Source organism: Rhopilema esculentum, chromosome 4 (genome assembly GCF_057945365.1).
Source record: "Rhopilema esculentum isolate cy_ngs chromosome 4, ASM5794536v1, whole genome shotgun sequence".
In the NCBI taxonomy this organism is placed as follows: domain Eukaryota; kingdom Metazoa; phylum Cnidaria; class Scyphozoa; order Rhizostomeae; family Rhizostomatidae; genus Rhopilema; species Rhopilema esculentum.
The window spans coordinates 10,627,801-10,640,581 of NC_142818.1; the positions used below are offsets into that span (position 1 = coordinate 10,627,801).

The window sequence follows — 12,781 nt, forward strand, 5'->3', positions numbered from 1 at the left end:
TCTACCTACATTGTCAAATAAAAAACACAAATTTTCAGACCTGTCTACCAAAAACTTTCAAAACCTTAAGTTTTTAGATTTTTCTAGATTTTAATTCTTAAGCTCTAAAAGAAAATTTCGTTTTGAAGACAGTCATTGCAATGATTGTTGCTTTAAGAATGCCTCTGCAAAAAGAAAAGGGAGAAGATTAAATCAAGCGAAATCTGGAGTTTTCCAGCGAATCAGGGTGTGTTTAAAGGTCCAACTTTTTTTCTGTCCCTGGCACTTTCTGTCCCGAATCGATGTCGGTACACTGGTGGCTGGTGTGTGCAGATAGCCTCGGTTTCAATACTGTCGAGTAATAATGGTGTAATGGTGGCCAAGAGCAGTCAATGGCCAAAATCATCTCGCCTAATGTGTTGTTAGGCGAGTTATACAGTACATGGCCGAGGACAAAAAAGACGAACCTGGTTTGGTAAGTCCGCTATTTCCCTAGCTGAACTATATCATCGTATTTACATTAAGTTAGAACTTATATGGAAAAACCTCATTATCTATCATTTGTCGTTTGTTTATCCATAATCGTTTGTTTTGTTTCTGTTGCTGATGGTGACGCAACTATTTTCTACAAATTTCAGTTGCTATTATTTCCTGAGCTATGAAGTTGTTTCACTATCAACTATCTAGTTTTAATGCAAATGGATATGGTAAATGTGAGTTTTTCCAATAATAATCCGGGAAGGTAAGACCCATTTTTCAGGCTCTTTCTTTACTTACTGGGCTGGGGCAGAAGTGAACGATGTAGGCTTTAGGTAAGGATAGATTTGGACCTTTATTTCCACTATTACAATTCCCAAATTTTAGGGCTTCTTCTTGAAGCACAAAACTACATATTAGCTTAACATACAAGACTTTTCATAAATTGTTATTAGTTCAAGTAGATTTATTTAAATTCAACTGCATTAAATTTAATGGTGAGTTTATAAACAACTAGTCAGTATACTATGATAATATACTATGATATTATAGCAAATTGATATATCAATGCCCAAAACGTAATGTAATGTAATTTATTCATTGCACAGATCCTAAGTATAATATAGGTTTTTCACTGGCAGTAAAATAAATAAATAATTAATAAAAAAGCCTATAAGTAAATATCACCAAATGTAAGTATAGTCCTTTATTCAATAAAAAAAGTTAGGCTAGAAAATGTGTACAAGTATCAAGATAAAAAATTACAATATGTATATATATATGACTATTGTGTTAACCATAGTCTACAACCATAGTCTAAAACTACAGTGATTTTAAGTTTGTTTAAATTAAAAAATGTTTTTGATTGCTTCACTCTTGATGGTAATTTGTTGAAGTCAGCAGTGGCTTGATACAATAATGTTCTATGATGGCTTGCTGTTGTCGACATAGGTATGTGCAAGTGGTGCTGTTGTCTTGTATTGTACTCATGAATTTGTGAGTTTATATGGAACGATTCAGAGAGATATTGGTGAGCTTGGTTGTTTAGACATTTGTACAGTCAACAGAGCCTATGAGTCTTTCATTGTTCCTTAAGCCTCTTCCACTGAAGTATGTTTAAAGCTGGTGTCACATGACCAAACTTACACATCCCAGTAAATACCTTTGCCGCAAAGTTTTGAATTGACTGAGCTTTATGTAGTGTTGTTTTTGACACATTGCCATAGACAATATCGCCATATCGTACACTTGAGAGTATACATACTTGCACAACCTTTGAAAAAGTTTCTCTTTTCATACAGTTTCTGATCTGTGTCATTTGTATTAGCTTCCCTGCACAAGATTTCTTTAGCTGAGAGATGTGGCTGTTCCATGACAGTGTTTGATCAATCTACATGCCAAGTATTTTAAACTCCTTTGCAGCTTCAACTATATTGTCCTGAATATCAATTTTTGAACATAATGGTGCAATTTTCACAAGTTGCTTATTTGAGCCAAATATGATAAACTGGATATGCTGATGACTTACAGCTATACTCGTCTTGCAAAGCTGAAAAGGTTGAAGAAATGCTCTCAATGATGAATGTATATATTTGAGTCATCAGATGATAGTTTCTTGAGCATGGCTGGTATCTCGTTTATGTACAGGTTGAATAATGTAGGTCCAAAGACAGATCCTTGGGGTACACCACAGGGAACCTTTGTTGACGACTTTAACATATTGAAGTCTGTTTCGGAGGTAAATGTTGAACCAAAACATCGAGTGAGTGTCAAAACCATACCTTAGTAGTTTTTGAAGCATTAATGGGTGGTCAATGGTATCAAATGTTTGCTAAGATCCATCAGTATTGTGGGTGTGATAAGGCCTTTGTCCATATTACATAAAATGTTATCAGTTATGCTTATGAGGGCAGTTTGAGTTGAATGATTCTTGCGAAACCCAGAGTAAAATTTTATGAGAATGTCATTATCTTTCAGATAGTGGGCCACTTGTAAGTTTACAACCTTTTCCATCAGTTTGGAGAGAAGTGGTAACACAGACAGTGGACAATAATTTGCTATTGTAGTTTTAGCTCCAGCTTTACTAGAGTAATCAATAATGATTTCCATATTGCATGGAACTGTGCTAATGCAATGCTCGGGTTTAGTATGGATGCAATGGATGCAATGGATGAGGATACTATATCTGCCACAATTTTCAAAGATTTTATGTCGATGTTATCGGCACCAGTTGCTTTAAGATGGGATGTTCAGCATGAAATTTTTTACCCCAGCATATTTTACAGTTTTAAAAGAGAATGTTGATCTTATGTCCAAAGAAAAGGGGAAGCTCTGTTTAGTTGGCTGTAATTTATTTTGGGTCATCACACCAATTTCTGAGAAAAAAGTGTTCAGTTTATTTGCTTGATCTTTGTTCAACCACTCAGACGGAAGAGGGTTACTTTGCTTTTTTGTTGGAGCAAGTCGCTTAATGCAGGTCCACATCTGTTTAGGGTTGTTTTTACATTTAGTTAGTGTTTTTGAAAGAAGGAGTCTTTTGCATCTCTCACAGCTTTGATAACGCTCTTTTTCTCCACTTGGTATTGCTTCCATACTATTTCAGATTTGGCAGTTATTGCTTTCTTCCTGATATTGTCTCTGTTGTTGATTAGAGTCTGTAGTTCGTGTGTAAACCAGGGCTTTGGTTTTGATCTAATTTTTATTTTCCTCAAAAGGGCATGCTTATTTAATGTGTTTGTGTAAAGCTCATTCCATTTACTAACTGCCTCATTTATGTCATGTGTTTTGAGACAATCTTCAATGGTAGCTGTGAGACATAAGCTCTGAACTTTTCAGATACAAGGTTCTTGTAAGATCTCACTGTTTTGTAATGGGTGCTTGGCTCCGGACACTTTCTCTGCAGTATGCAGTATACCAATGAATGATCACTTATATAAGAGTGGCATACTCCTGATTTGATTGTGTTCAGGGTGGGTGTCTTAATAACCAAATCAAGCAAGGTTTGTGTTTCTGCAGTTACCCTTGTGGCCTCAGAGATTACTTAACTAAAGTGGTTATGTTATCTCAATAAGCTCTTTATTAGGGCTCTCTTGTGGCTTCAAGAAATTACAATTAAAATCCCCAACCAACAAGATCTCTTGGTTTGTTGATATGACTTCAAGTAAGGTGTTTTCAAGATCAGCCTTGCAAATATACCCTTACAAATGCAAACAGAGAAACAAATGTCAATTGTATTGAAGGATCTGACAAGAATAGTTATCTCAATAGGTGATTTTAACAACGTTAGAGCTTCCTAATCTCTATGATGTTTCCCTAGTTTGATGGATTTCAATGAATAAACACATTTGCCCTTCATAGAATGTATTTGAAATGGTGCACGGGACAGAATAGGTCAAGTATATTGATTGACCTTATTCAGTAAGTAGATTTCCAGTTTCATTTTGAAGGACATTTTTTATGTGTCTATCAAAAATCTGATGTCTGACTTTCATGTGTAATGTACCCAGAGATTGGCACTTGCACATTGAACTGATTTTTTTATTGGTCGAGGATTGGCTTTGTTTGCTTCTACCCATTTCCTGAAAATACCATATCAACTGTGGCAAAACTTCAACAAAGATACCTTTTATGTTTTCTGTCACTTCTAGCCATTTTTCAATCATACTGGAAAACATATTTTAATTTTTTCATATATTTCAGACCTACCAAGTCTCACATATTTTGCGTGAGACATGCATTTTGGTCCTTCCTCACACTCACATGCATCAAAAGAGAATTCTCACACATTTTGCAACAAACGTTTTGGTTTATTTAAATTTTTCAATTTGTATTCAAAATCCTAGCAAAATCCCTCTTTCCTAGCAAGGCATGTTAGAGTTTCACTATAGCGGATTGCAATCAGAGTTAGGCAGAGAGGAGTACCGTTATTTTGAGGGTGATTTTTGGGGTAGCAGTTACACTATGATGTTCTGCATGCTTGTACGCCTGCATTCCTTCCATTAATTTCATTCATTTCTGGTCCACAGTGCAGTGCACATTTGCAGTCATTTGCGCAAGTGCACCAGATTTAGTTACCTCCTCAACATAAACATAAGTTTTAGAGACTTACCATGATACTGCAGTAATTCTATTATGCTTTCCTTTTGAATAACCACAGCCCTTTCCATATAGAGTATTTAGTAAGCCACCTTCCTCTCTCCAATAAACCCTGTACTATGTTGTCTTTTTTCAGTAAAAACAGCCAATTTCATTAAAACATTTTTGCAAAGGTTTTTGCAATAGAGATCTACATGTAGTTTCAAAGGTCTTTTGTATAGTTCCTGTAATTTTATTTCTTCCCTACACAGGAAGGCAGAGCTAGCAAAGAGATAGAGGAATGCAAAGTTTGGATTGGAAATCTTGATAAGAATTTGACAGAGTAAGGAGTTTTTCATGCTTTGATTTATCTCACAGTTATCCATTTTTTAGCAGGTTTGAAATTTCATGAAGCAAGGATCTTGCCTTTGTCATTGGGAGATTTGTCTAGATTTGCCTACAAATGATAATGTGGTTTAAATATAATCTCTGATTTGTATGAAAAGCCATATTTGCGACGAAAACTTTTAGAATGTGAAAAATCAAAGAATATCAAAGTAATTATATAATTATCTTTAGTTCAAATGTTCTTTGTCTCAAATAACTTCTAGAAGGTACCTTTTATGTCGTCTTTTATTGTAGTCCTGGCACAGTCTAAGTCAGGAAGTTAAGGGAGGGGCTTTATCCTATATTAAAGCAATCAGAACTTTTTGAAAAATGTTTTTTCTGCAAAGGCAAAAGACAAACAATTTTCAAGATTTATAAATTTTTGTGATGAGGAATCAAGATTCGAAAATCTTAATACAGTTGTTTGGAGTGAGTGGATGGTCACAAGGAGAGCCCAAAAATTTCCAAAAATTGTACTTAAAATAAAAAAATAGAAAAAAGTCCTTTTTTCCCTTGTATATTAAGCCCCCCCCCCCATCCTCACAAAATAAAATTTTAGCTACCCTGCCAGTGCCAATGATTTGCTCTGCAGTCCCTGGATGATTTTTCCTAATCCTATACCAATCAATATTTGTCTATATTACTTAAATTTATTTATAATACCATGTTTTAAAAGCTCAGTAACATTTATGGCGTTAAGTCGTGATAAAAGGAGGAGGGTATACCCGAATGTACTCAAATCCACTGAGCTGTTATTTTCTGCTGCAATGCTATTGGTTGACCTTCAACTGGTTGCATAAACTCACCTTGTACTGATTAACACAACAGTTTCCATCGATAGCAAGTTGTCAACAATGGAGACCGATATCACATGAAACTGCAGCGATCAGGCCAAAACCAAATGACCCCCTATAGAGAAGGCCCATTTACCATGACTCAAGCCTTTAACTATATTAGAAAACTTAACAACCTCTTTAACTAGCTTGTTGAGCACGTAACTCAACCACCACCTTTCCTAGTTAGCAAGAAAATCATGATTTTTCAACTTTCACTCCACAATCATTGTATTAGTATGATGGAAAATTGATCACATATGATCTATTACCACTTTGTTTTTACTTGGTTTTTTAGCTGTTGGCTCTTTTAACTGTTTGGTAACTTTTAGCTGCATTCTTTTACCACTGCCTAATACCTTACTACAGTCCAAATTGGCAAGTTTAAATTTGTCTTACAGCAGGCCCCTCTTGAATATGCTGGCTATAGCTCACACAAATCCCTTGCGAATGTTTTGTTTAATGAAAGTTATAAGAAGAAATTTTGATCGTGTATGTGTTTTTAACAGGGGTGTCGCGACCGAGCGGGGGGTGTGAGGGGGGGTGTTCCACAAAGGTATTTCAGAGACCTCCGTGGCTTAAAATTAATAAAGGATCGAGCAAAGAAAGTTGCTCCGTTGGTTAAATATGATATTCTTGATATGGATGAAGGTAAACAAGCTTATGATTTGAAGATTTGAAGATTTCTTGTTGGCACTAAATCCAAAAATCCAGGCACTCTTTAGGTGAAATTGTACCGTGTGTTCATTTCCCCTAAAGTTTCTCGGTAAAAGCGTCAACTACAATTCACAATGAGCTCCAGATTTTTTTAACATTCAAAAAGCATGCTACGATGGAAATAGGGATCTGAATTTACAACCAGTGCTGCTTGTTTCCTAGCTTTAACAGTAACTGACAACAATCATATTTTTCAAGACCATGGCGAAATTGTATCAGCTGTTTTATCTGCTGTTCAATTTGTTTGCATAAATAAAAAAAATTTCAATAGGATTAGAAGGACTGCTTTAGTAAAATTTGCTTAAAAATGTGCATTTTCCAGGCAACTGGAAGCATCAAATTTCGAAAATTCTCTACTCCTTCGGCGGCAACCAGGTGCTGCCTTGCCACAGAGTTAGATTGAAAAAATGTATTGCAGAGGTTTGTGACAGCAACTAAAGAATTCCATGTAATTATTTTTTAATCAGGTAAATTGGTAGTCCACACCCCTTCCTAAAAAGGCTTGCCACGCGACGGCCCTGGTTTTTAATAATGGTTTAACACTTTAAAGGTACCAAGTTACCTGAATATAATTTGGCATGCAACACACGGGATCTCATAAAATCATTGGCCCAAAAAGCCAGAGACCAAAAAAAATATTGTTTTCTATGTTTAAAAATTTCTAGTTTTCAAATTACGACTTGTTAAATCACATAGGGTAATAAACAGTTACCACAAAGTATCATTTTGATATGGATAAGTTTATAATAGAATATGAAAACGACAACTTCTATGTGGGCCATTCCACCCATGCATCTGGTGTCCCATACAGAGGGTATTTTTGCCCGTGATAACTTTGCATTAAAAGGAGGCCTGTCTAATGGTTATGTTGAATCAAATTAAAATATTAGCACATATGTTATATTTGCTTCAACTCCTCATAACCTTGAGTTTAAGAATATTTTGTATAGGTGTCAATTAAATATCTTGCTCCGTGATAACAAAGACGTCCAGGTCTTAATACAATATTTGAATTTTCAATTTTTATTCCCAGATTCCAGCTCCTACAGATTGTGAAAAAGTATGGTGGCATAAAAAGCTTCAATTTTATGTTTCATATGAATGGACCTTTTAAGGGTGAACCAAGAGGCTATTGCTTTGTCGAGTATGAGACAAAAGAGGTATGTTTGTATTAACAGGTGAAATTCCTTTACTTTATCCAGCGATGAATTTTGTTTTTTCTTTGACATGCATAAGAGACTTAAGTACAGGTAATAAATCTCTGTTGTATTGCTAATCAGCATATTTGAGCGATGAGGAAAGGTGATATACGATAGACATGCTGTTCAACTTTTTTCTGAATAAGAGGCATGCTGGTTGATGTAGAAAGATGATCGCAATTTCAGGCAAGGTATACGCTAGACTTACTCTATGAGCCTCTGTTTCGCTACTGCATCACTTGACGGACGCTACAACAGATAAGCGTCCTGTTGTAGCGTCCGTCAAATGAGGCAGTAGCGAGACAGAGGCTCATGGAGTAAGTCTAGGTATACGCTTCAAACAAAGCACCTTTTGCCACATGATATGCTATATGCAACCTGATAAACCACCTGATACGCTGATACAACTCTCTTTACACTTGCCTCTATGCCTGAAAACGTATCAAGGCATATATTAAGTATCTGGCCTTGATCTTGTTTTGATAAATTTTTACCGATATTTTTTTCTTGATATTGTTTTGTTAAAAAATGAAACAGGAAATCAATGCCTGCCATCTTTGGAATTTGTGACGTGTCATTTAAGTGTTTTGATGTGTAAAGTATCAATTGATAAACAGGCAAAATCTGTGCCTGTAACATTATCATTTTACAGTGAAGCAACTGAAAGGCATTATAATGCTCGTTTATTCCTGGAGCCTGGATTATAGAGAAGCGAGAGGGCTGTCAAATGAAGGAGCCCGGGATTACTAGTTGTACTATTACTATCATTCAATTTAAGGTGTACTTGCTGTAACGAAATTCCGCGGGCAATGTTGTAAAAACATCATCTTTTTATCTCCGATCATCAAGAATTTGTAACGAGAAAAGCAAACTTTTTTGGCTTTTATCCAATCTATATCTGTCTTTTGCTTGATTTGTCATGATTTGGTATTCATTTGTTGAATGGTTTGTTTGTACTTTAGTTTGACACATTTAATTTGAGCTGTTACATCGTATGTCATTGTAGACAATTGCACACCATCGTCTACTATAGGCAAATACTAGCAAGACTGAAAACCTCTTGCAGCCCATCATTTGGGAAAAATGAACTCAAAATAATATTAATAGATATAATATTTTTCTTCATTCATTTTTCCAGAATGCATCAAAGGCTATTGAAAAATTGAATGGCAAGCAGGTGTTATCTAAGAGGATCACGGTTGATTTCGCTATAAAACAGAGTCTTCCTGATGAAAATGTTAGTTCCACTTGTCCACTTATACTTTAATAAACAATAAACCTTAATAATAGACGTAGGGACAAAGGACACAAGGGGCATATGCATCTCTTTTTAGAAACAGATGTAATGGGCCTATTTGCCTAGATGTGCCCTCCCCCACTCTTAAAATATTTCCTACGTCAATGCCTCTATGTGTCTTATGTCTCTATGAAAAGTTATGAAATGAGGGTTAATGTACCTGTGTTAATGTATACACATATACTTCTTTTTAAAACTCCCTGTCCTAGCTTCTATATATTCACCGCGCTTTCTTGAACACAGTTTAAGACCCAAACCTTCTTTTTATGGAAATGCTTCCAACAGGCTTACTGTAGCCACGTTAGGATCAATTTTAGTATGTGCTACTTTAGGTGTCGCAGTGGTAGCAAAAAATTTGGACAAACGCCTGTTTGATAAATCGCGGGTCCGTAGAATGAAATTATAGAAGTCTGAAACTTTTGTCTAGCTTTTTCTTCTGCTATTGTAAATCGTAACGCTTTAAGCTGTAACCGAGAGTTTCATGCCAAAGTCGACTACGACTTTGTTGATTCGTCGTAAAAATTAACCTGGTAGCAGAACTGTCTCTTCTGATCATCGTACTGACCAACTTTTGTTTTCCGGTGCACTGCCTGCTCTATTGAGTGGTTTGTTTTAAATAGCTTCTCTGATACTACATGTCGCTTGTTTTCAAGTATTCTTAGAGGCAATCAATTTATACCAGAGTCGTTATATTGCAGGTAATAGCCGCAAGAAATGAGACAAGGAATGAAGAACAAGCTGATACAAAGGTTTCAAGGTTTGTTTATTAATTTTTTTTAACCAAATATAGCAAAATGATCAGAAATTTGATTCTTGGCTGACTGATTGTAAGTCGACATTTTGATTTAAGTTTTTCTTGAGACCACCAGGAAAGGCAAACAACAACAACAACTCAGATGAATCAGTTAAAAGGACAAACATCCCTCGTGAAATTATCTCTGATTCAATTTAATTATAACCATTTTATAATCTATATAACTTAAGACATAGTTTTCAGATATAAGAAGTAGGCCAAAAACTTCTCCCTCAGAGTAGCATATAATAGATTTCATTTGTGAGGCTACTTTCCCACATCATTGAGTGTAAGTTGGGACATTGGTGCATCGGCTAAGCTCACCAAAACCTCTTATAGGCTTATAAAGAAAGTAGCACAAAACCCAATTGTTTGTGTATTTTATGTAGGGAATTGACTAGAAAACTCCCTTTTCCACCAAGAACTCGAAAAGTCCCTTCCATTCAATTGAATAATATTCAGCTGGAAGGGTGTATTTTCCACCCATCCTGAAGTCCTCTTCGGCGCTGTGCGACTCCGGTCTTTAATAGGTGCTTCAAACTGTAAAGAAAGAGGTTCTATCATGTATCCTAACGTTTGGAACATTGACAGAAATCACGTCATAGCTAATTAAAATTATAAGACATTGGTGACTGTTTGAAAGGCCAGAACAAGACAATTTATTCTACGAATTTATCTAAGCTGGGTATGTGGCTTCATGACGGAAATAGATTAATTGCAATGTAATTTGACAGTAAAAGGATAGGGAAAGACTCACCGACGCTGAAATTCTGTGGGAGATGGTGGACAATGGTCAGTGGTTTTTGTAGTTTAACTTGGGTTGAGGGCATTTTTAAAATACTAACTAGGAGGACAATTGCCTCTGCAGCCCCGGTGACTTTCAATTGTCTTAAATGATAGGCTCTTGTACTCCCCTTTGTATAAACAAAGGTTTTCCCCGCAGCTGATTTCCCTCGAAATAGGCCATGTGTGGATTGATTAATTTGACAGAGTATAACTAATTACATTTTTGTGCTTTTCTATAGGCAAAAGAAGATCCAGGCGATAGAGGAAAAACTTTTATTGATGGAAAAGGGTATAGAAACTGAATTAAAAAGTTCATTAGGGAGATACAGGACAGAAAAACAATTTGCAAACAGAAGGACGAATCCTTATACTCGTCATCGTAAGAAACTGACTAGAAGATAACAAAGGATCAATGATTGCGATTTACTCTGGGACGAAGATAATGATCAAATTTGACAGGAGCTTTTCTTGGTCAGCCTGCGTAATGAAAATGAGCTTTCATGGGTATTTTAAACCATTTAGCTGTTAAATTAAAAATGACATATGCTAAAATGTACCAAGCCACCCAACGATATAATTATCGCAATGTCTATGAGCGTCCATGAATTTCTGAAAAGATTCAAAGATTCCCAAAAGAACAGAATATGGAAGAATTTCCAGTGCTGTTGAAAATCTGTGAAACACTGCTCATTTCAAAAGATTTGTTCGTTGTGTCCAAATTTACCCAATGCATCCAGACATGCAAAAGTGATTACACAACATATTTTAAGAATTGTTCTTTATTTTGTCTGATTACATTGTATTGCTTATTTTTGAAGCCTACGGCATGACTGTTCCCATCTTTTATCATGTTTATTTCTTCTCAAGGTTTTTCATATGCAAGGTAGTACCCGTGATAAGATGCTAACAAAATCTGCAATTCTTTCATAATTTTCAAAATAAATCAATTTATAGTTTGAATAATTGAAGATGACTCTAATGTTAACGGATGGTGGAAATGTCTGAAAATTGCATTTTTCACTTCGTCTGTTGATTCTTAGGTATTGCAGACATTGTAATCTGATAGCTGCAAACCACAATTTTGACGTTTTCCTTATTTTGGCGCATTTTTCAACTAAACAGACAACTTGGAAATGTCTGTTATGTGACATTTTTCGGTGTGGGCTCTAGATCTGTATAATCAAAGTAGCTTGCTGATTAAATTCATAAAAACTAGTCTTAAGTGACATGGCTTATCTCAATATACCTTTTGCAAGATAACGCGACTGCTAATAGGCGCCTGTCGAGAATTTCAAGGTTGATAAACTGTTGCATTAGAGACAACCGTAAGTGGGAGTCATAACTATGTTATTTTGGTTGTCCCTGATTGTATCAAGTAAGAGGCAGTCTGTCCACCATTGTTCTCAGAATTCTTTTTATGGCCACGATATTCATGCAACCTTGGTTTAATGCACAAATAACAAATCAGAATGAAGAATCACGATAGCGTACTCTCCACGAGCGAACTAATGTGAATTTTGTTTCGATGTCAAACGTGTAAGTCAGTTTGGATGATATCAAGATTGCGGAGTTCACACACAATAACTTAGGTTGGATGTTAAAAAGAGAGAAGCCCGGAAAATAGCCAAGACTGTAGGCTTACATCAATTTCAAATTTTCTACTTAAACGTTTTTGTTCCAAAACCAGGCCAAATATACTCTAATTAAGCCATATAACCGTCTTTATCCTCTATACCCTCTTTTCCAGCTTGATTTTTACTCTAAAAGAGCAGCTTTACTGGATAAGGTTTTTCGTGAAAAACGCGAGGCTATAGGCTTACCAAAATTTCTGATTTTTGACCAAAAATGTTTTCTTTCAAAACTTTGCCAGATATATTCTAAACAAGCTATATAACCATCTGAATCCGCTCTACACTCTTTTGCAGCTTGATATCTGCTCTAAAATAGCAGCTTTACTGGATAAGGTTGTTTGTGAAGAAAGCAAGGCTATAGGCTTACCAAGATTTCTGATTTTTGACCAAAAATGTTTTCTTTCAAAACTTTGCCAAATCTACTCTAAACAAGCGATATAACCATCTGAATCCGCTCTACACTCTTTTGCAGCTTGATATCTGCTCTAAAACAGCAGATTTACTGGATAAGGTTGTTTGTGTAGAAAGCAAGGCTATAGGCTTACCAAGATTTCTGATTTTTGACCAAAAATGTTTTCTTTCAAAACTTTGCCAAATCTACTCTAAAC

General features: G+C 35.7%; 1 protein-coding gene across 3 annotated transcripts; it reads left to right on the forward strand.

The window, feature by feature from the left end:
* The first annotated feature begins 315 nt into the window (after positions 1 to 315).
* Positions 316 to 11,388, forward strand: LOC135690807 (putative RNA-binding protein 18). 3 transcript variants are annotated; one of them, XM_065208472.2, is made up of 6 exons: positions 316 to 454; positions 4,803 to 4,873; positions 7,501 to 7,627; positions 8,805 to 8,903; positions 9,662 to 9,720; positions 10,782 to 11,388. In XM_065208472.2, exons 1-6 carry the CDS (start codon positions 422 to 424, stop codon positions 10,942 to 10,944), a joined length of 552 nt encoding a protein of 183 aa, XP_065064544.2. In that variant the 5' UTR covers positions 316 to 421; the 3' UTR covers positions 10,945 to 11,388. The 3 variants fall into 3 exon arrangements, with proteins under 3 accessions (XP_065064544.2, XP_065064546.2, XP_065064545.2); XM_065208474.2 differs by having other exon boundaries at positions 9,662 to 9,712; XM_065208473.2 differs by lacking the exon at positions 8,805 to 8,903.
* The last annotated feature ends 1,393 nt before the right edge of the window (positions 11,389 to 12,781 follow it).

What these genes read in the sequence shown, in the direction of transcription:
- LOC135690807 (XM_065208472.2), top strand. Translation starts at nt 422, where the DNA reads ATGGCCGAGGACAAAAAAGACGAACCTGGTTTG. An exon ending in AAAAAGACGAACCTGGTTTG is followed by an intron (nt 455 to 4,802) that starts GTAAGTCCGCTA and finishes TTCCCTACACAG; the next exon opens with GAAGGCAGAGCTAGCAAAGA. An exon ending in AGAGTCTTCCTGATGAAAAT is followed by an intron (nt 8,904 to 9,661) that starts GTTAGTTCCACT and finishes GTTATATTGCAG; the next exon opens with GTAATAGCCGCAAGAAATGA.